General features: G+C 43.3%; 1 protein-coding gene across 1 annotated transcript in view; it reads right to left on the reverse strand.

Annotated features, from left to right (window-relative positions):
- trabd2a (TraB domain containing 2A) overlaps positions 1-22,868 on the reverse strand; it is a 130,262-nt gene extending 107,394 nt beyond the window's left edge. Inside the window, exons 1-2 of the mRNA XM_031826043.1 lie at positions 21,977-22,868; positions 20,669-21,229 (exon numbers count right to left, since the gene is read on the reverse strand). Coding sequence (XP_031681903.1) covers positions 20,669-21,229; positions 21,977-22,084 — 669 coding nt within the window. The 5' untranslated portion in view covers positions 22,085-22,868. The remainder of the gene's footprint in view (positions 1-20,668; positions 21,230-21,976) is intronic.
- Positions 22,869-24,206: the final 1,338 nt, after the last annotated feature.

Genomic DNA, 24,206 nt, shown 5'->3' on the forward strand with positions numbered 1-24,206 from the left:
CAAGCTACTCTAACTTGATTGATAGCCTAGAATGGCTTGGTTTCTAGTTATGAGGATGGGAGATTGGGAACCTATCTGGCTGGCTAGCTAAATCCAATTTCATCAAATTCCTAGGCAGCTAGTGTTACAGAGAAACAACCACACATTGTCGGTTGTATTTATTGATCAAGGAGGAATGAATAGACTACATAGCTTGAGTAACCCTAATTCTAACCCTAAACTTAACCTCTAAGCTTAAAATTGCTTTTTTACAAGTGAAGACTGTCTTCCCTTCTCTGAATATTAGTTGGTTAACTATTCTAGTGAGGACTTCTGGTACTCACACACACACACACACACACTATGTGGATAAATACATGTAGGCCTAATGTCACATAGCAAGTGGAGTATTTACAAATGTCCCCTGGGTGGTAGGAAAAAAGGCCCAAATTCCTCCTGTGTTTTAAACAACTGGTCCGTGTAAGATAAATTACAGTCTTACTTTGGATACTGGTATGTGTAAGATATGTTGCTATGGCTACTGGTACATGTAAGATATATTACAGTCGTACTATGGATACTGGTACACGTAAGATATGTTACTATGGATACGCGTAAGATATGTTACTATGGATACTGGTATGTGTAAGATATGTTACAGTCTTACTATATATACTGGTATGCGTTAATTACAGTATGTTACTATATATCTACTGGTATGTGTGAAATACAGTACGTTACTATGGATACGGGTATATGTAAGATATGTTACCATGGATACTGACATGTGTAAGATATGTTACTATGGATACGGGTATGTGTAAGATATGTTACTATGGATACTGGTACACGTAAGATATGTTTCTATAGATACTGGTATGTGTAAGATATGTTGCTATGAATACTGGTATGTGTAAGATATGTTGCTATGGATACTGGTATGTGTAAGATATGTTGCTATGAATACTGGTATGTGTAAAATATGTTGCTATGAATACTGGTATGTGTAAAATATGTTGCTATGGATACTGGTATGTGTAAAATATGTTGCTATGAATACTGGTATGTGTAAAATATGTTGCTATGAATACTGGTATGTGTAAAATATGTTGCTATGAATACTGGTGTGTGTAAAATATGTTGCTATGAATACTGGTGTGTGTAAAATATGTTGCTATGAATACTGGTGTGTGTAACATGTTGCTATGGATACTGGTATGTGTAACATATGTTGCTATGGATACTGGTATGTGTAAAATATGTTGCTATGGATACTGGTATGTGTAACATATGTTGCTATGGATACTGGTATGTGTAACATATGTTGCTATGGATACTGATATGTGTAACATATGTTGCTATGGATACTGGTATGTGTAAGATACGTTGCTATGGATACTGGTATAATATATGTTGCTATGGATACTGGTATGTGTAAGATATGTTGCTATGGATACTGGTATGTGTAAGATATGTTGCTATGGATACTGGTATGTGTAAGATATGTTGCTATGGATACTGGTATGTGTAAGATATGTTGCTATGGATACTGGTATGTGTAAGATATGTCTTTGGTGAAACAACAGAGGAAACACAGTGGTTGAGTCTGAAATGGCACCGTATTCCCCATAGACCAGGGCCTATAGTGTACTACTTTAGACCAGGGCCTATAGGGCACTACTTTAGACCAGGGCCTATAGTGTACTACTTTAGACCAGGACCTATAGTGCACTACTTTAGACCAGGGCCTATAGTGCACTACTTTAGACCAGGGCCTATAGTGTACTACTTTAGACCAGGGCCTATAGTGCACTACTTTAGACCAGGGCCTATAGTGCACTACTTTAGACCAGGGCCTTTAGTGTACTATATAGGTAATAGGGAGCAGAATCTCATGTGTGTTGAGACCATGAATAGTGTCTCTACAAACTCTGGAAAGATTGACAGCAACAGAGAGGAGTATATGATATTTAGGTGGAAATAAAGACTTATGGCAGACTATTCTAACTCCTCATTAACATCCAAATATAATCCCCTGGAATTCACTATCAGGGGAGAGTCGGGCTGCTGTTTGCACAACTCGTTCAGTACAATCATTGGCAGTAATGACAAGAATTCAATTTAATCATTAAATATAACATTTACACTAAGGGTGCGGTTGGCTAACATTTGTGATTAGCTACTAAACATTCAATCTGATTTATTGAACATGTCCTTGTTACTGGTGCAATAGGAGTGTTAAGAAAAGTGACTCTGTAATGGGCCGGCTGATGGCTATTACACACACACACACACACACACACACACACACACACACACACACACACACACACATGCGCGCGCGCTAATGGAGGCTATAAGACTATAGATCACTGAGAATAAATCCCTAAAAGAGTGTTAAGATCACCCAGGAGCAGTAAAATAACATAGTGAATTATGGGATGTAAAAGGTTGTATTTACAGTATTCGCTATTAAGTGGAACACATGGACCATCTAGAAAATACCACATGAATCAATATTGACTAACAAATATAGAAGTTAAAACCTGATTGAGAAGATATTCAATAATATTCTATATATTTATATATAATATATATATTATATAATATAATTCAATATATTCAATAATATTCAATAACTTAAAATGTACAATAAATACAAAAAGGTTCAATTCCACGATAAAAAAATAGTTCATTTTTAACTCTGATGAAATCATCAAACACAGAACTACTGAACGCTAAAAAAACAAAACTATTTTCCCTAATGTGTATTATAGTTGAAAGGAATCAAGGTAGCGATATATATCTATAACGACATCTGCATTTCTACTCTTTAGTGTCGCTGTTTAGTTCAGCGTCATTACAATCATTGGCAGTGTCTCAAACGACACCCTATGACCATAGGGCTCTGGTCAAAAGTAGTGCACTACGTAGGGCCCTCTGGGCTCTGTTGGCTCTGGTCAAAAGTAGTGCATACGTAGGGCCCTCTGGGCTCTGTTGGCTCTGGTCAAAAGTAGTGCACTACGTAGGGCCCTCTGGGCTCTGTTGGCTCTGGTCAAAAGTAGTGCACTACGTAGGGCCCTCTGGGCTCTGTTGGCTCTGGTCAAAAGTAGTGCATACGTAGGGCCCTCTGGGCTCTGTTGGCTCTGGTCAAAAGTAGTGCACTACGTAGGGCCCTCTGGGCTCTGGTCAAAAGTAGTGCACTACGTAGGGCCCTCTGGGCTCTGTTGGCTCTGGTCAAAAGTAGTGCACTACATAGGGGCCCTCTGGTCAAAGGTAGTGCACTACGTAGGGCCCTCTGGGCTCTGTTGGCTCTGGTCAAAAGTAGTGCAATACATAGGGGCCCTCTGGTCAAAATTAGTGCACTATAGTGTAAATCCCCTGTTCTTTCATCTGCTCGTAATCAGATGTTTGATCTAGTTACTGCAGCTAGTTATATCAATTATATGCACTATTTTGGTGACTGTTGCTTGTATTGAATCCAAAAGACTTGCAGACTTTCCCCCACTGATCTTTTCTCACACGTTCCTGAGCAACAAGACTCGACTTCCCAGCACCTGGCATGGACAGGCCTAAGTAAGTAAGCATCTACTGTAATTATAACTAACTCTTCATCTCTCTCCCTGTCTAACTCTTCATCTCTCTCCCTGTCTAACTCTTCATCTCTCTCCCTGTCTAACTCTTCATCTCTCTCTCTCTCCCTGTCTAACTCTTCATCTCTCTCCCTGTCTAACTCTTCATCTCTCTCCCTGTCTAACTCTTCATCTCCCTGTCTAACTCTTCATCTCTCTCCCTGTCTAACTCTTCATCTCTCTCCCTGTCTAACTCTTCATCTCTCTCCCTGTCTAACTCTTCATCTCTCTCCCTGTCTAACTCTTCATCTCTCTCCCTGTCTAACTCTTCATCTCTCTCCCTGTCTAACTCTTCATCTCTCTCCCTGTCTAACTCTTCATCTCTCTCCCTGTCTAACTCTTCATCTCTCTCCCTGTCTAACTCTTCATCTCTCTCCCTGTCTAACTCTTCATCTCTCTCCCTGTCTAACTCTTCATCTCGCTCCCTGTCTAACTCTTCATCTCTCTCCCTGTCTAACTCTTCATCTCTCTCCCTGTCTAACTCTTCATCTCTCTCCCTGTCTAACTCTTCATCTCTCTCCCTGTCTAACTCTTCATCTCTCTCCCTGTCTAACTCTTCATCTCTCTCCCTGTCTAACCCTTCATCTCCGTCTAACTCTTCATCTCTCTCCCTGTCTAACTCTTCATCTCTCTCCCTGTCTAACCCTTCATCTCCGTCTAACTCTTCATCTCTCTCCCTGTCTAACTCTTCATCTCTCTCCCCCTGTCTAACTCTCCATCTCTCTTTCTCCCCCTACCCCCCCCCCCCATCTCTCTCCCTATCCCCCCCATCTCTCTCTCCCTCCCTGTCTAACAGGACTGATGTTGATCAATGCCTGCTCCCTGCAGTACTGCAGTAGCATCAAATCAAATCAAATTTTATTTGTCACATACACATGGTTAGCAGATGTTAATGCGAGTGTAGCGAAATGCTTGTGATAAGCTAGTCTCTCCGATATCGCTCTGACGTCCATCCATCCAGATACACATAGTCTCTCCGACATCTCTCTAACATCCATCCGTCCACACGTAGTCTCTCCGACATCTCTCTGACGTCCATCCATCCAGATACACATAGTCTCTCCGACATCTCTCCGACGTCCATCCATCCAGATATACATAGTCTCTCCGACATCTCTCTGACGTCCATCCATCCGTCCACACGTAGTCTCTCCGACATCTCTCTGTCGTCCATCCATCCAGATATACATAGTCTCTCCGACATCTCTCTGACGTCCATCCATCCGTCCACACGTAGTCTCTCCGACATCTCTCTGACGTCCATCCATCCGTCCACACGTAGTCTCTCCGACATCTCTCTGACGTCCATCCATCCAGATATACATAGTCTCTCCGACATCTCTCTGACGTCCATCCATCCAGATACACATAGTCTCTCCGACATCTCTCTGACGTCCATCCATCCGTCCACACGTAGTCTCTCCGACATCTCTCTGACGTCCATCCATCCAGATACACATAGTCTCTCCGACATCTCTCTGACGTCCATCCATCCAGATACACATAGTCTCTCCGACATCTCTCTGACGTCCATCCATCCAGATACACATAGTCTCTCTGACATAAGATATGTTGCTATGAATACTGGTATGTGTAAAATATGTTGCTACATCATCGATGCACTTATTGATGAAGCCATTGACGGATGTGGTGTACTCCTCAATGCCATCAGAGGAATCCCGGAACATATTCCAGTCTGTGATAGCAAAACAGTCGTGTAGTTTAGCATCTGCTTCATCTGACCACGTTTTTATTGATCTAGTCACTGGTACTTCCTGCTTTAATTTTTGTTTGTAAGCAGGAATCAGGAGGATGTAATTATTTTCCAAATGGAGGGTGAGGGAGAGCTTTGTACACGTCTCTGTGTGTGGAGTAAAGGTGGTCCAGAGTTTTTTCTGGTTGCACATTTAACATGCTGATAGAAATTTGGTAGAACAGATTTAAGTTGTCCTGCATTAAAGTCTCCAGCTACTAGGAGCGCCGCCTCTGGGTGAGCGTTTCTTGTTTGCTTATGGCGGAATACAGCTCATTCATTGCTGTCTTAGTGCCTCTGACTGTGGTGGTATGTAAACAGCTACAAAAAATACAAATGAACACACTATCTACCTAGAGAGTTGTCTACAGCTTATCATGAGATACTCTACCTCAGGCGAGCAATAGCGCGAGACTTCCTTAGATATCGGCACCAGCTGTTATTTACAAAAATACATAGTGCGCCACCTCTGGTCTTATTAGATGCTGCTGTTCTATCCTGCCAGTACAGCGTATAACCAGCCAGCTGTATGTTGATAGTGTCGTTGTTCAGCCACGACTCTGTGAAGCATAAGATGTTACAGTTTTTAATGTCCTATTGATAGTTTAATCTTCTGCATAGCTCATCAATTTTGTTTTCCAAAGATTGCACATTTGCTAGAAGAATGGTAGGAAGTGGAGGGTTTATTCGGTCGCCTACGGATTCTCAGAAGGCAAAACTCTTCATGCAATAAGGCCATTTTGGGTAAAATTTTGGGTATATTTTGGGTAAAATGCCATTTTATCTCTGTTCTTTTTTATTCAGGTCGGTAAATAAATATCAATTACGGTCCCATTTTCATTTGCTTCGAACAGTACAAAAAATTAGAACAGGTCATGGTAGAAATAGTTTAAGTTACTCAGCTTAAATTTGATGATCTAATTTCGTTGGTGGAGTTTAAACACTAGATCGATGTATATATCACAGAAGAGTGTAATGATCTGGGTGTAGTGGGGGCGAAGTCAGGCGCAGGAAGCAGAGAGTTCAGGGTAGTGCTATTTAATGCACAAACGGTGAACATAAGCCAACCCCACGAAACACAGGGCGCACATCAAAACAAATGCCCCAAACACGGGGACTTAAAACAGTCCACCAAAAACCCACGAAATGGGAAACACGTTAACCTCCAACGTGCACACTAGTCACACAAACAATCCCGCACAATGAGCAGGCTGGCTAACATAGCCCGACTAATCAGCCTAAAACACAAAAAAGGTGAAACCAATAAACAGAAAGGGGAGAAAGGATCAGTGGCAGCTAGTAGGCCGGTGACGAAGACCGCCGAGCGCCACCCGAACAGGGAGGGGAGCCACCTTCGGTAGGAGTCGTGACAAAGAGTGTAATTGTCTTTAGGACAGCTGTTTTTAGTCAAGACTTTTGTGTTTTTTAACGTAAAATGTTTTTGTTGTACTTTATGTGCATTTATAGTTTAGTGTACGTTGTTTTGTCTGAAACGTTGTTCCCCCTGCTGCTATTGGACCAGGTCTCTCTTGGAAAAGAGATGTTATCTCAATGAGAAAAACCTGTATAAATAAAGGTTAAATAAAAAATAAAAATAAATGAACACTGGAGTGTTCCATTAATCCATCAACACTGGAGTGTTCCATTAATCCATCAACACTGGAGTGTTCCATTAATCCATCAACACTGGAGTGTTCCATTAATCCATCAACACTGGAGTGTTCTATTAATCCATCAACACTGGAGTGTTCCATTAATCCATTAACACTGGAATGTTCCATTAATCCATCAACACTGGAGTGTTCCATTAATCCATCAACACTGGAGTGTTCCATTAATCCATTAACACTGGAATGTTCCATTAATCCATTAACACTGGAGTGTTCCATTAATCCATCAACACTGGAATGTTCCATTAATCCATTAACACTGGAGTGTTCCATTAATCCATCAACACTGGAATGTTCCATTAATCCATTAACACTGGAGTGTTCCATTAATCCATCAACACTGGAGTGTTCCATTAATCCATCAACACTGGAGTGTTCCATTAATCCATCAACACTGGAGTGTTCCATTAATCCATCAACACTGGAGTGTTCCATTAATCCATTAACACTGGAGTGTTCCATTAATCCATTAACACTGGAGTGTTCCATTAATCCATTAACACTGAAGCCCATGGAACATTCCATACCTCTGTGGACTGCCTTACCAACAAAGAAAAACAGTGGTTTCGGGACAGGTTTCTTCTGTATTCCTGGACAATTGGTACCTGCATCTGATGGTCAGTCTCAGAGGAGGGAGAGAGCAGCAGACTGAGGGTCCGTCTCAGCAGAGGGAGAGGGCAGCAGACTGAGGGTCAGTCTCAGCAGAGGGAGAGAGCAGCAGACTGAGGGTCCGTCTCAGCAGAGGGAGAGAGCAGCAGACTGAGGGTCAGTCTCAGCAGAGGGAGAGAGTAGCAGACTGAGGGTCAGTCTCAGCGGAGGGAGAGAGCAGCTGACTGAGGGTTAGTCTCAGAGGAGGGAGAGAGCAGCAGACTGAGGGTCCGTCTCAGCAGAGGGAGAGAGCAGCAGACTGAGGGTCAGTCTCAGAGGAGGGAGAGAGCAGCAGACTGAGGGTCAGTCTCAGAGGAGGGAGAGAGCAGCAGACTGAGGGTCAGTCTCAGCAGAGGGAGAGAGCAGCAGACTGAGGGTCAGTCTCAGCAGAGGGAGAGAGCAGCAGACTGAGGGTCAGTCTCAGCAGAGGGAGAGAGCAGCAGACTGAGGATCCGTCTCAGCAGAGGGAGAGAGCAGCAGACTGAGGGTCAGTCTCAGCAGAGGGAGAGAGCAGCAGACTGAGGGTCAGTCTCAGCGGAGGGAGAGAGCAGCAGACTGAGGGTCAGTCTCAGAGGAGGGAGAGAGCAGCAGACTGAGGGTCAGTCTCAGAGGAGGGAGAGAGCAGCAGACTGAGGGTCAGTCTCAGCAGAGGGAGAGAGCAGCAGACTGAGGGTCAGTCTCAGCAGAGGGAGAGAGCAGCAGACTGAGGGTCAGTCTCAGCAGAGGGAGAGAGCAGCAGACTGAGGATCCGTCTCAGCAGAGGGAGAGAGCAGCAGACTGAGGGTCAGTCTCAGCAGAGGGAGAGAGCAGCAGACTGAGGGTCAGTCTCAGCGGAGGGAGAGAGCAGCAGACTGAGGGTCAGTCTCAGCGGAGGGAGAGAGCAGCAGACTGAGGGTCAATCTCAGCGGAGGGAGAGAGCAGCAGACTGAGGGTCAGTCTCAGCAGAGGGAGAGAGCAGCAGACTGAAGGTCAGTCTCAGCAGAGGGAGAGAGCAGCAGACTGAGGGTCAGTCTCAGAGGAGAGAGAGAGTTTGTTTTGTTCGAAAATGTCCGTTATTTATGTCCAAATACCTTATTTTGTTAGCGTGTTTGGTATACATATCCAAACGCTAATTCTGGTCAGCGTTATATCGGAGAAAAACTTCAAAAAGTGATATTAGCGGTCGAAGAAACATTGCAAACTAAGTACAGAATCAATCATTAGGATGTTTTTAACATATAGCTTCAATAAAGTTCCAACCGGAGTACTCCTTCTTGTCTTCATGAGCAATGGAACGCAAGTAACTACCATGAGGAAAAAGTGTGATCACAAAAGAGACTACGTGTGGACGGATGGATGGACGTCAGAGAGATGTCGGAGAGACTACGTGTGGACGGATGGATGGACGTCAGAGAGATGTCGGAGAGACTACGTGTGGACGGATGGATGGACGTCAGAGAGATGTCGGAGAGACTATGTATATCTGGATGGATGGACGTCAGAGAGATGTCGGAGAGACTACGTGTGGACGGATGGATGGATGTTAGAGAAATGTCGGAGAGACTATGTGTATCAATGGTATCAATGATGTTTCTAGAGACAATATCTCTCTCTTCATCACTCAATACCTAGGTTTACCTCCACTGTATTCACATCCTACCATACATTTGTCTGTACATTATACCTTGATGCTATTTTATCGCCCCAGAAACCTCCTTTTACTCTATGTTCCAGACGTTCTAGACGACCAATTCTCATAGCTTTTAGCCGTACCCTTATTCTACTCCTCCTATGTTCCTCTGGCGATGTAGAGGTGAATCCAGGCCCTGCAGTGCCTAGCTCCACTCCTATTCCCCAGGCGCTTTCTTTTGACGACTTCTGTAACCGTAATAGCCTTGGTTTCATGCATGTTAACATTAGAAGCCTCCTCCCTAAGTTTGTTCTATTCACTGCTTTAGCACACTCTGCCAACCCGGATGTTCTAGCTGTGTCTGAATCCTGGCTTAGGAAGACCACCAAAAATTCAGAAATTTTTATTCCAAACTACAACATTTTCAGACAAGATAGAACTGCCAAAGGGGGCGGTGTTGCAATCTACTGCAAAGATAGCCTGCAGAGTTCTGTCCTACTATCCAGGTCTGTACCCAAACAATTTGAACTTCTACTTTTAAAAATCCACCTCTCTAAAAACAAGTCTCTCACCGTTGCCGCCTGCTATAGACCACCCTCTGCCCCCAGCTGTGCTCTGGACACCATATGTGAACTGATTGCCCCCCATCTATCTTCAGAGTTCGTGCTGCTAGGCGACCTAAACTGGAACATGCTTAACACCCCAGCCATCCTACAATCTAAACTTGATGCCCTCAATCTCACACAAATTATCAATGAACCTACCAGGTACCTCCCCAAAGCCTTAAACACGGGCACCCTCATAGATATCATCCTAACCAACTTCCCCTCTAAATAGACCTCTGCTTGTCTTCAACCAAGATCTCAGCGATCACTGCCTCATTGCCTGCATCCGTAATGGGTCAGCGGTCAAACGACCCCCACTCATCACTGTAAAACGCTCCCTGAAACACTTCTGCGAGCAGGCCTTTCTAATCGACCTGGCCGGGGTATCCTGGAAGGATATTGATCTCATCCCGTCAGTAGAGGATGCCTGGTTATTTTTTTAAATGCCTTCCTAACCATCTTAAATAAACATGCCCCATTCAAGAAATTTAGAACCAGGAACAGATATAGCCCTTGGTTCTCCCCAGACCTGACTGCCCTTAACCAACACAAAAACAGCCTATGCGTTCTGCATTAGCATCGAACAGCCCCCGTGATATGCAGCTGTTCAGGGAAGCTAGAAACCATTATACACAGGCAGTTAGAAAAGCCAAGGCTAGCTTTTTCAAGCAGAAATTTGCTTCCTGCAACACTAACTCAAAAAAGTTCTGGGACACTGTAAAGTCCATGGAGAATAAGAACACCTCCTCCCAGCTGCCCACTGCACTGAAGATAGGAAACACTGTCACCACTGATAAATCCACCATAATTGAGAATTTCAATAAGCATTTTTCTACGGCTGGCCATGCTTTCCACCTGGCTACTCCTACCCCGGACAACAGCACTGCACCCCCAACAGCAACTCGCCCAAGCCTTCCCCATTTCTCCTTCTCCCAAATCCATTCAGCTGATGTTCTGAAAGAGCTGAAAAATCTGGATCCCTACAAATCAGCCGGGCTAGACAATCTGGACCCTTTCTTTCTAAAATGATCTGCCGAAATTGTTGCCACCCCTATTACTAGCCTGTTCAACCTCTCTTTCGTGTCGTCTGAGATTCCCAAAGATTGGAAAGCAGCTGCGGTCATCCCCCTCTTCAAAGGGGGGGACACTCTTGACCCAAACTGCTACAGACCTATATCTATCCTACCGTGCCTTTCTAAGGTCTTCGAAAGCCAAGTCAACAAACAGATTACCGACCATTTCGAATCTCACCATACCTTCTCTGCTATGCAATCTGGTTTCAGAGCTGGTCATGGGTGCACCTCAGCCACGCTCAAGGTCCTAAACGATATCTTAACCGCCATCGATAAGAAACATTACTGTGCAGCCGTATTCATTGATCTGGCCAAGGCTTTCGACTCTGTCAATCACCACATCCTCATCGGCAGACTCGACAGCCTTGGTTTCTCAAATGATTGCCTCGCCTGGTTCACCAACTACTTCTCTGATAGAGTTCAGTGTGTCAAATCGGAGGGTCTGCTGTCCGGACCTCTGGCAGTCTCTATGGGGGTGCCACAGGGTTCAATTCTTGGACCGACTCTCTTCTCTGTATACATCAATGAGGTCGCTCTTGCTGCTGGTGAGTCCCTGATCCACCTCTACGCAGACGACACCATTCTGTATACTTCCGGCCCTTCTTTGGACACTGTGTTAACAACCCTCCAGGCAAGCTTCAATGCCATACAACTCTCCTTCCGTGGCCTCCAATTGCTCTTAAATACAAGTAAAACTAAATGCATGCTCTTCAACCGATCGCTACCTGCACCTACCCGCCTGTCCAACATCACTACTCTGGACGGCTCTGACTTAGAATACGTGGACAACTACAAATACTTAGGTGTCTGGTTAGACTGTAAACTCTCCTTCCAGACCCATATCAAACATCTCCAATCCAAAGTTAAATCTAGAATTGGCTTCCTATTTCGCAACAAAGCATCCTTCACTCATGCTGCCAAACATACCCTTGTAAAACTGACCATCCTACCAATCCTCGACTTTGGCGATGTCATTTACAAAATAGCCTCCAATACCCTACTCAACAAATTGGATGCAGTCTATCACAGTGCAATCCGTTTTATCACCAAAGCCCCATATACTACCCACCATTGCGACCTGTACGCTCTCGTTGGCTGGCCCTCGCTTCATACTCGTCGCCAAACCCACTGGCTCCATGTCATCTACAAGACCCTGCTAGGTAAAGTCCCCCCTTATCTCAGCTCGCTGATCACCATAGCATCTCCCACCTGTAGCACACGCTCCAGCAGGTATATCTCTCTAGTCACCCCCAAAACCAATTCTTTCTTTGGCCGCCTCTCCTTCCAGTTCTCTGCTGCCAATGACTGGAACGAACTACAAAAATCTCTGAAACTGGAAACACTTATCTCCCTCACTAGCTTTAAGCACCAACTGTCAGAGCAGCTCACAGATTACTGCACCTGTACATAGCCCACCTATAATTTAGCCCAAACAACTACCTCTTTCCCAACTGTATTTAATTTTAATTTATTTATTTATTTTGCTCCTTTGCACCCCATTATTTTTATTTCTACTTTGCACATTCTTCCATTGCAAATCTACCATTCCAGTGTTTTACTTGCTATATTGTATTTACTTTGCCATCATGGCCTTTTTTGCCTTTACCTCCCTTCTCACCTCATTTGCTCACATTGTATATAGACTTGTTTATACTGTATTATTGACTGTATGTTTGTTTTACTCCATGTGTAACTCTGTGTCGTTTTATCTGTCGAACTGCTTTGCTTTATCTTGGCCAGGTCGCAATTGTAAATGAGAACTTGTTCTCAACTTGCCTACCTGGTTAAATAAAGGTAAAATACATTTTAAAAAATAAATCAGAGGCAGCTGTCTATCGTTGTCTCTGATTGGGGATACATACTTAGGCAGCCCTTTTCCCACCATTCGGTTGTGGGATCTTGTTTTCTATTTAGTGTCTTAGCCTGACAGAACTGTGCGCTTTCGTTTTCGTTCTTTTTTTTTAGTATTTTTGAATAAAAGAATCATGAACACTTTCCACGCTGCACTTTGGTCCACTCTTCCTACCACCAACGAGAGTCGTAACAGAAGATCCCACCAAAAACGGACCAAGCAGCGTGGCCAGGAGGAGTGGACATGGGAAGACATCCTAAATGGAGAAGGACCCTGAACGTATCGCCGTCCAAGGGAGCAGATGGAGGCAGAGAGAGCGGAACGGCGACGATACGAGGAGCTAGGTCAACAACAGAAGCCAATGAGATGCTCCAAAAAAAATGTGGGGGGGGGCACACGGGGAGATTGGCGGAGTCAGGTTTCAGACCTGAGCCAACTCCCTGCGCTTACCGTGGGGAGCGTGTGACCGGTCAGGCACCATGTTATGCGGTGATGCGCACTGTGTCTCCAGTGCGCATTCACAGACCGGTGCGCTCTGTGCCAGCTCCTCGCATTTGCCGTGCTAGAGTGGGCATCCAGCCAGAATATAGATATGTTGCTGTCTCTACTATATCTAAAACCAACTAAAATGTATGTTGCTGCCTACTATATCTTTACTAATACCAATTGAACTTCCCTGCTATGTTACAATAATAATGAACCACAGCTCAAAGTGTCACCTCTGGAGTGGACTCCCCTCTTTGAACTGGTACGTGAATCGGAAGAACAGACAAATTCCAGGGAGGAAACATTTACAGTAAATGTGATTAACTCCAGTAAATCTGTTGAATTCATTATGTAACCTTGTTCATCTGCTTTTTATAGACCTGCAGCTTTGTACCTACAATATACATTATATATTATGCTCTATGTTTGGTTAGGGTGTGACATGGGTGGGAAATTCTATGTCTTCTATTTCTTTGTTGGCCGGGAATGGTTCTCAATCAGCGGCAGCTGTCTATCGTTGTCTCTGATTGAGAACCATACTTAGGCAGCCCTTTTCCCACCACTCTTTCATCTGCTTTTTATAGACCTGCAAGCTTTGTACCTACAATTATTTAATGGCAATTATTAGTATTGTTAAAGGGAAAGAAAAACAATGGGAGGTGACACAAATCCCCAGAGGATTCTGGACTAGAGCTTCAGCAAGAAAAAACAGTGCATAGGCTTCTGGGTATTAAGGTAAATTGCCGTGTGTAATCCCTTTAGTTCCAAAGGAGTATTAGCAGAAAATCCACAATACTTAACATGATTTCATAGTAACGGTGTGCTGCGAAGGACACATATAATTGCGGGGTCAAATCTGCTCTGACGGAGACCCAGGATGGAACAATTGTAGTTTTGAGCAAAATGCAAGCCAAAACCATTAAGGTACAATTTTTCTGTCTTAATAACGGAAGACACTGCGAATAGAAACATATTTGTTCAGCTGCCTCTGTCTTACCGCACCTACACAGCAAATTCTCTGGTGTTAAATAAACACTGAGAGTGTTCAATTTAATTTAATTCGGCCTAATACAGTGGCCTGAAACTCGTGATTTTACAGGCCTCATCGGGCCTGCAGGTTCCATTATGTTCACTTACAAAGCACTGTGTAATTCCTATTGGAATCCAGCCAGAGTGGGGGAAATCTAGCATTTGCCATTTTTATTCACCCGCAATCTTGCATTCAGATGGAATGCCGGGTTGGGAAGACTACCTAAAACATCTAAACTGGAACAACCATTTCAGTAATGGGTGCAATAAATCCAAGTAACAGATTGGATTAGTTTAGAGAAATTGTATTTATATTTGAGCAGCATAAGATTAATTAAGCGATCAATGTACATGTAGAAAAGAAACATAGATATTGAAACAAACTATTCTAAAAATATAACCTGCAATAGAGCATGCTGGGAAATATGATAATGATGGGTGTGTTTTTTTTGTTTAACACTGGTTATTAAAACCAACACCAGGGTTATTTTATAGCAAAAACAATTATAGGGTTATTTTATAGCAACAAGTGTAAAATTAACACTTAAAGAATCAACACTAGAAATGTTACACTGAAAAATAAACACTAAGTAATTTGCTGTGTACCTTCCTCAGTAGAGCAATACCCATAGAGTTGTATAAGGACCAACAAGAAAACACACCTACTCGTGACCGATGATTTTAATGCAGGGAAAATGAAATCCGTTTTACCTCATTTTTACCAGTATGCCATCTGTGCAACAGGCGACAAAACTCTTGATCACCTTTAATCCACACACAGAAAAGCTGACAAGGCCCTCCCTCGTCCTCCCTTTGGCAAATCAGACCATAACTCTATCTTCCTGCTTAAAAGCAAAACCTCAAACAGGAAGTGCCAGTGATGCGCTCAATACAGAAGTGGTTCGATGACTCTAAGCTACAGGAATGTTTCACTAGCACAGACTGGAATATGTTCCTTGTTTCGTCCGATAAAACTGAGGAGTTGACCACATCAGTCACCAGCTTCATTAATCAACGACGTCATTCCCACAGTGACCGTACGTACATACCCAACCAGAAGCCATGGATTATAGGCAACATCCACATTGAGCTAAAGGCTAGAGCTGCCCCTTTCAAGAAGCAGGACACTAATCCATATGCTTATAAGAAATCCTGTTACGGCCTCCAGCAAGCCATCACTCAGGCAAAGTGTAAAAACAGGACTAAGATTGAATCCTACTAAGCCGGCTCTGGTGCTCGACGGATGTGGCAGGGCCTGCTAACTATTACAGATTTACAAAGGGAAACCCAGCCAAGAGCTGCCTAGCGACGTGAGCCTATCAGACAAGCAAAATGCCTTCTATGCTATTCTATGCTTCGAGTCAAGCAACACTTTTGGATGACTGTGTGATCTCGCTGTCTGTAGCTGAGGTGAGTAAGACCTTTAAACAGGTTAACATTCACAAGGCCGCTGGGCCAGACTGATTACCAGGACGCATACTCAGACCATGTGCTGACCAACTGGCTAATGTCTTCACTGACATTTTCAACCTCTCCCTGACCTGGTCTGTAATACTAACTTATTTTCAAGCAGACTACCATAGTCCCCTTGCCCAAGGACACCAAGGTAACCTGCCTAAATGAATATCGCCACGTAGCACTCACATCTATAGCTATGAAATGCTATGCTATGAAAAGGCTGGTCATGGCTCACATCAACACCATTATCCTGGATCCAATCCGCTTATCATACCGTCCCAACAGATCCACAGATGACATGATCTCTATTGCACTCCAAACTGGCCTTCTCCCACCTGGACAAAATTAATACCTATGTGATAATGCTGTTCATTGACTACAGCTCAGCATTCAACACCATGGTCCCTGACTCATTACCAAACTCAGGACCCTGAGACTCCCCTTTGCAACTGGATCCTGGACTTCCTGATGGGTCACCCCCAGGCGGTGAGGGTAGGGAACAACAAATTAATACCCAAGAAGACTCGAGGCTATAATCGCTGCCAAAGGTGCTTCAACAAAGTACTGAGTAAAGGGTCTGAATACTTATGGAAATGAATGGAAATGTCATATTTCAGTTGTTGCTTTGACATTATGGGGTATTGTGATGTCATTATGGGGTATTGTGATGTCATTATGGGGGGTATTGTGATGTCATTATGGGGGGTATTGTGTGTACATTGATGAGGGGGGGGGAACAACGTAATACATTTTAGAGTATTAATAGATTTTAGAATAAGGCTGTAATGTAACAAAATGTGGAAAAGGTCAAGGGGTCTGAATACTTTCCAAATGCACTCTATGGGGATACAACCATCCCAGCTCTGTAGAATTTTCTGCAAAGAGACAGAATCATTAGATCACTTGTTTTGGTACTGTCCATATGTAGCTTGTTTTTGGTCGCAGGTTCAGGAATGGCTAAAGAATATAAACATTTACCTGGAGCTAACTCTGCAGATAGCACTGCTGGGTAATCTGAAAAGTCAATCGATCAATAATATAATAATGTATATCTTGAATTAACAATCTGTAGAAACTATGAGAATAGAACGTTTTAGAACGTTTGTGAATCATCACATCACATTTGAAAAATATATGGCAAATAGAAACTGGATGGTGTTCAGAGATAGATGGGAGGGGTTGAGGGGAGCTGAAGGGTGGGACTGGATGGTGTTCAGAGATAGATGGGAGGGGTTGAGGGGAGCTGAAGGATGGGACTGGATGGTGTTCAGAGATAGATGGGAGGGGTTGAGGAGAGCTGAAGGATGGGACTGGATGGTGTTCAGAGATAGATGGGAGGGGTTGAGGAGAGCTGAAGGCTGGGACTGGATGGTGTTCAGAGATAGATGGGAGGGGTTGAGGAGAGCTGAAGGATGGGACTGGATGGTGTTCAGAGATAGATGGGAGAGGTTGAGGATAGCTGAAGGATGGGACTGGATGGTGTTCAGAGATGGATGGGAGAGGTTGAGGATAGCTGAAGGATGGGACTGGATGGTGTTCAGAGATAGATGGGAGGGGTTGAGGGTAGCTGAAGGCTGGGACTGGATGGTGTTCAGAGATAGATGGGAGGGGTTGAGGATAGCTGAAGGATGGGACTGGATGGTGTTCAGAGATAGATGGGAGGGGTTGAGGATAGCTGAAGGCTGGGACTGGATGGTGTTCAGAGATAGATGGGAGGGGTTGAGGAGAGCTGAAGGCTGGGACTGGATGGTGTTCAGAGATAGATGGGAGGGGTTGAGGAGAGCTGAAGGATGGGACTGGATGGTGTTCAGAGATAGATGGGAGGGGTTGAAGGTAGCTGAAGGATTAGACTAATAACAACAAGATAACTATTGTAAAATATACTGTGTTTGTAAAATGTATATAGTATGTATAAACAGGAATAAGAAGCCTAAGTGTTGTCAATTAGTTTACTTCATTAGGGGAGGGGTGGTAGGGTTAGGGGGAAATAATGAAGGGAAATATATAACAAATATAGAGTGGCAAGAACAAAAAGTATGTGAACCCTTTGGAATGACCTGGATTTCTGCATAAATTGGTCATCAAATTTGATCTGATCTTCATCTAGGTCACAACAACAGACAAACACAGTCTGCTTAAAACCAATAACATAAACAATGATATGTTTTCATGTCTTTATTGAACACACCATGTCAACATTCACAGTGCAGGGTGGGAAAAGTATGTGAACCCTTGGATTTAATAACTGGTTGACCCTCCTTTGGCAGCAATAACCTCAACCAAACGTTTTCTGTAGTTGCGGATCAAACCTGTACAACGGTCAGGAGGAATTTTGGACCATTCCTCTTTACAAAACTGTTTCAGTTCAGCAATATTCTTGGGATGTCTGGTGTGAACCGCTCTCTTGGGGTCATGCCACAGCATCTCAATCGGGTTAAGTTCAGGACTCTGACTGGGCCACTCTAGAATAAGTATTTTCTTCTGTTGAAGACATTATTTTCATGATTTACTTCTGTGTAAACCATAATCCTCCCTCCACCAGACTTTACAGTTGGGATGAGGTTTTGATGTTGGTGTGCTGTGCCTATTTTCTCCACACAGTGTTGTGTGTTCCTTCCGAACAACTCAACTGTAGTTTCATCTGTCCACAGTGGCGCTGTGGAACATCCAGGTGCACTTTTGCAAACTTCAGACGTGCAGCAATGGGTTTTTTTGGACAGCAGTCGCTTCTTCCGTGGTGTCCTCCCATGAACACCATTCATGTTTACTGTTTTACGTATCGCAGACTCGTCAACAGAGATGTTAGCATGTTTAGTGTTTCACGTATGGTAGACTCGTCAACAGAGATGCTAGCATGTTTAGTGTTTCACGTATCGTAGACTCGTCAACAGAGATGCTAGCATGTTTAGTGTTTCACGTATCGTAGACTCGTCAACAGAGATGCTAGCATGTTCCAGAGATACCTGTAAGTCTTTAGCTAACACTCTATTGTATTCAATGTAGACAAGAAAAATACAATACTTAGTGTGTTATTAGTTAAAGCAATTTGTTTGTCTGTTGTTGTGACTTAGATGAAGATCAGATCCAATCTGATGACAAATTTGTCATTGTCGTTATTCTCTGTGCATTTATTCCATGTGTCAAGTTTAACATTTAAACTTTAACTCTTTAAGACTCGGTACTTGTAGTCCCTGTATATAACCACATTATTACCTGGTACTCCCTGTATATAGCCATGTTATTACCTGGTACTCCCTGTATATAGCCATGTTATTACCTGGTACTCCCTGTATATAGCCATGTTATTACCTGGTACTCCCTGTATATAGCCATGTTATTACCTGGTACTCCCTGTATATAGCCATGTTATTACCAGGTACTCCCTGTATATAGCCATGTTATTACCTGGTACTCCCTGTATATAGCCATGTTATTACCTGGTACTCCCTGTATATAGCCATGTTATTACCTGGTACTCCCTGTATATAACCACATTATTACCTGGTACTCCCTGTATATAGCCACATTATTACCTGGTACTCCCTGTATATAGCCATGTTATTACCTGGTACTCCCTGTATATAGCCATGTTATTACCTGGTACTCCCTGTATATAGCCATGTTATTACCTCCCTGTATATAACCATGTTATTACCTGGTACTCCCTGTATATAACCACATTATTACCTGGTACCCCTGCACATCAACTCAGTACTGGTAGTCCCTGTATATAACCACATTATTACCTGGTACTCCCTGTATATAGCCATGTTATTACCTGGTACTCCCTGTATATAGCCATGTTATTACCTCCCTGTATATAACCATGTTATTACCTGGTACTCCCTGTATATAACCATGTTATTACCTGGTACTCCCTGTATATAACCACATTATTACCTGGTACCCCTGCACATCGACTCAGTACTGGTAGTCCCTGTATATAACCACATTATTACCTGGTACTCCCTGTATATAACCATGTTATTACCTGGTACTCCCTGTATATAGCTATGTCATTACCTGGTACCCCTGCACATCGACTCAGTACTGGTACTACCTGTATATAGCCACGTTATTACCTGGTAGTCCCTGTATATAGCCATGTTATTACCTGGTACTCCCTGTATATAGCCATGTTATTACCTGGTAGTCCCTGTATATAGCCATGTCATTACCTGGTACCCCTGCACATCGACACAGTACTGGTACTACCTGTATATAGCCACGTTATTACCTGGTACTACCTGTATATAGCCACGTTATTACCTGGTACTTCCTGTATATAGCCATGTTATTACCTGGTACTCCCTGTATATAGCCATGTTATTACCTGGTACTACCTGTATATAGCCACGTTATTACCTGGTACTTCCTGTATATAACCATGTTATTACCTGGTACTTCCTGTATATAGCCATGTTATTACCTGGTACTTCCTGTATATAGCCATGTTATTGTTATTCGTTATTCTCTGTGCATTTATTCCATGTGTCACATTTAACATTTAAACTTTAACTCTACATTGTTGAAAAAGGACCTGTCAGTCAGCATTTCCCTGTTCGTCTACACCTGTCATTTGATTTTAGGTCTTTCTTGAAATCCAAACATTGTTCTTGATTTATGCGAAATTGGGAAGGTTTAAAATCACATCTAATAGATTAGGATGGTCTCTGGTCTAAAGTAGTGCACTATATAGGGAATAGGGTTCCATAGGGCTCTGGTCTAAAGTAGTGCACTATATAGGGAATAGGGTTCCATAGGGCTCTGGTCTAAAATAGTGCACTATGTAGGGAATAGGGTTCCATAGGGCTCTGGTCTAAAGTAGTGCACTATGTAGAAAATAGGCCGGGTGCCATTTGTGATGGACTCACCTGAGAGAAGTTGAGTCCGTTGAGCGGGTGACACTGCTCCTCCACCTTCTCCACAGCTCCTGTCCTCTTCCTCATCCTCTCTGCCTCCTGGGCCAGGTACAGATCCAACACCGGGACCCCCCTCGTCTTAATGTCCGCCTCCGTCAACGAGTTCACCATCAACATCACCCACACAGGCCTCTTCCTCTCCCAGTTCCCCGCTATCGCATTAAACAGGTAGTCAGCGTAGAGGCCTTTACCCCTCTGGTCAGGAGTCATCCAGAACGGCATCATGAGCTTGACGTACTCCAAGTGCCTCTTGAGGCGTCTGTAGATGTCTCTGGGTAGAACGTCCTGTAGGGTTCCCCCCTGGGGGAGGAGCTGGCAGCTGGTCAGGGCTGAGATGGTGTAGGGGTCCGTCAGGTCCAGCTCCAAGTAAACCATGTTACTCTCCTGGAAAGCCTTCTTGGAGTTCTCTGGGATGAAGTCCCAGACGCGCGTGTAAGGGACGTGGATCGTGCCGTAGAAGTAGGACGGAGGGTTACGTTTGATGGTCCACAGGAAAGAGTTCAGATCACTTTGCTACGTGGCAAAGAGGAAAGAAGACACGAGTGAATTTGTAGTATTATTACCAGGCTATAAAACCTCATTCGTGATTTTTGGTCAACCCAAAACCTTATGTCCTTAATATGCATGTGTGTGTGTGTGTGTGCCTGCCTGCCTGCCTGTCTGTCTGTGATGTCATTTACAAAATATGTCACTAAAGTTAAACAAATACATGGACAAACAAACAATTTGAATAGCTGGCTGGTCTAAAAACAGACTTGCAATAAACAAAAATGACTACTAGTTTTCATCCACTGCAAATAGACAGTGTGAACATGGAGCTATTTAAATTGACCGAGACTTTTGATTCTACGTGCGATAGGCCATTTGATGCTCGGTAATGGACTGATAATGTCTTATCAGCAGAACACTTCACAGTGCACTAGACTCACACAATAAACATCCGAAATTATCTGCGCTCTTAGAGGATGGAGAAACTTTACAGGAAAACACCTAGACCTACTTTTTTTGAGGTTCACACTTATTTGTGGATTAGGCTACACTCGCGGATGAATAAAGTAGCCTAGAACAACACATTTTGGAAATGAAAAGTGAAGAAATAATCATTTAGGCTAACATATGTATAGGCTAAAACTAAACAGTGGACATTCAGATACTCAAATGCCATTGGAGATTTTAAAAATGATGAAAAAAGCCTAATTTACTTAGATGTTGGCTAAGACATGAATTATATTCAATTGGACGTGATATTAGCGGACTTACTTTCCGTTTTAGCTCGCAGTTAGAGGACTCCCGGAGGCTCCATTGGTCGGCTCCTTTCACCAGCAGTATTAGGAACGCTTGAATAAATGTGACCCAAGAGACCAGCATCGTAACTCCCAACGTGCACGCTATTTTTACAACGTGTCGCAAGATGAAGCAAGATGAACAATTCGTTCCTGGGGAAAATTACTTAAAATTATTTTCCGAATTTCAGTTCCATTGAAATAAGTCAAACACGCCGACATATAGCCTATCTACCTTTCTGCCGCCGGAAGAACTCATGTTTGAGCGAAATTGCATTCAATATTTTGAGTGATGTTTTTTCCCCACTTGTGTGAAAGCATTGACGTTATTTTGTGTCTATGTCTTCATGCTGTTGTCTTGAATCTGACACTTTCCCGATCCCTCATATTTGATAATAAGGTGCCATGCATGGCACTTGATGGAAGCTTACAACTTGCTCCGCGATAGTAGGCTAGGCTACAATCCTCAATGAGATGAAATCAAATCTAACTTTCCAGTCCTTGATAGGCCACACTTAGAACCGAGCAGATTGTGCACAGTCAGTAAATTAGTATCCAAAGTGCACGCAAGCAACAGGTTCTAAACTAAACTTCGTGCGTCCTCAGGTTCCCGGAATGAGCGGTGGAATTCCTCGCCACAATATAGTTACTACTCCGCTGTTATCTACTTCCAAACACAGGCCCGCAGAAAGAAATGATTTCACCGGTGCTGTTCGGAATTCGAACGTAGCAACACTTTCTCCTGAATTGGTTGTCCAATTCCAAGCGCCATCAACAGTTCCCAAATCCTAGAAGAAACTTTCTCTATCGAGTCCTCCTTGTTTCCATAACTCCAGACTCCCCTCATTTCTCTCACAGTGTTGCTGGAGTGTGTAAGCATCTCTATGTTAGGCTCGTGCATGGGGCACTACCTACCCCCCTGCCCCCACCCTCTCTCTCTCCACTCCTCCACCCCTCCCCACTGTGCAATAATCTGATTTAACCCCCCTTCGCGGTTCGTGGCGAGAGTAGTACACTCATTCACTTTAAAATTAGAATCCGACTATGGTCTGATCTGCTCCTCAGGACTTTATCAGGAGTCGACAAGATTCGGCTTTTCCAGAGCCCTCACTGCGGCAGGAGTGAGAGTGGATGAGCCCTCACAGCGGCAGGTGTGAGAGTGGATGTGCCCTCACAGCGGCAGGAGTGAGAGCGGTAGACTACCAATTAATTAACACTAAAAATAGGGCAAGCAAACAAAACAAAGTTTAATAAGTCAAATGTTTAAATATGAACCAATAAGAAAAATACCACAACTTTTATAATAGCAAATTGTATTACTAGTAGAATACTATTTAAGGTAGACAGATAACCTGTTGTGAAAACATTTTTGAAATATCACACGCTTTTTCATTCTAATGGTAAGTCACTGATTGTCCTTTATTGAGTGGGCATGTAAGGATAATGGGCTGTGTTGACTATTAGCGGAGGAGCCATTGAGGAGGGCAGACGGGTGTTGGATTTCCTGTAGGTCCATAATGTCCTACAAACCAACAGCTATTACCATTAGAATACACCCGCCAAGGGCACCGTTGGGCTCTCATTCATTCTTCCTGCCCCTTAAACGCAACGCTCAGTTAATAGCCTACATGTTGATATGGGCTAAAGTAAAGAGACATACGTCTGTTAAAATGTCAATGAAAATATTGAGTAAATACGAAGAGAGTTGGTTTGTTGGCTAAATAAATCTGACACAACACACAATGGAATCGATAGTTCTATAAGTTGTTGTGTTGTCTGTCTGGCAATACTAGGCAACAGCCAGGACAATGAGCTTAGTGTGTCGGCCTACTCAATGATAATGTATTTGGACATTTTTCATTGATTTAAACAAGCTTATTTGAATGTGTATAAAACTATAGAAAATATACGTTATTTTAGTGATGAAAAAAAAAAATGTACTATTTAAAAAAAAAATGCTATTTCTCATCCACTCAACTACTAAAGGGAGGCTTGGGGTGAATCCCATTTAAATTCCAATCTATTCAGGAAGTGCACTGAAATTCCAATTACCTTCAACATTTTTCAATTAGGAATTAGGTTTACTTCATGAATTGACTGGAATTTAAATGGAATTGATCCCAACCCTGCCTGAAGGTCCAAATTAGTGATTATAATAGCTACTTCTCCCTGACCATTACCCATAGAACCTGTAGGAGCACCCTCTA

This window comes from Oncorhynchus kisutch, linkage group LG6 (genome assembly GCF_002021735.2).
Source record: "Oncorhynchus kisutch isolate 150728-3 linkage group LG6, Okis_V2, whole genome shotgun sequence".
In the NCBI taxonomy this organism is placed as follows: domain Eukaryota; kingdom Metazoa; phylum Chordata; class Actinopteri; order Salmoniformes; family Salmonidae; genus Oncorhynchus; species Oncorhynchus kisutch.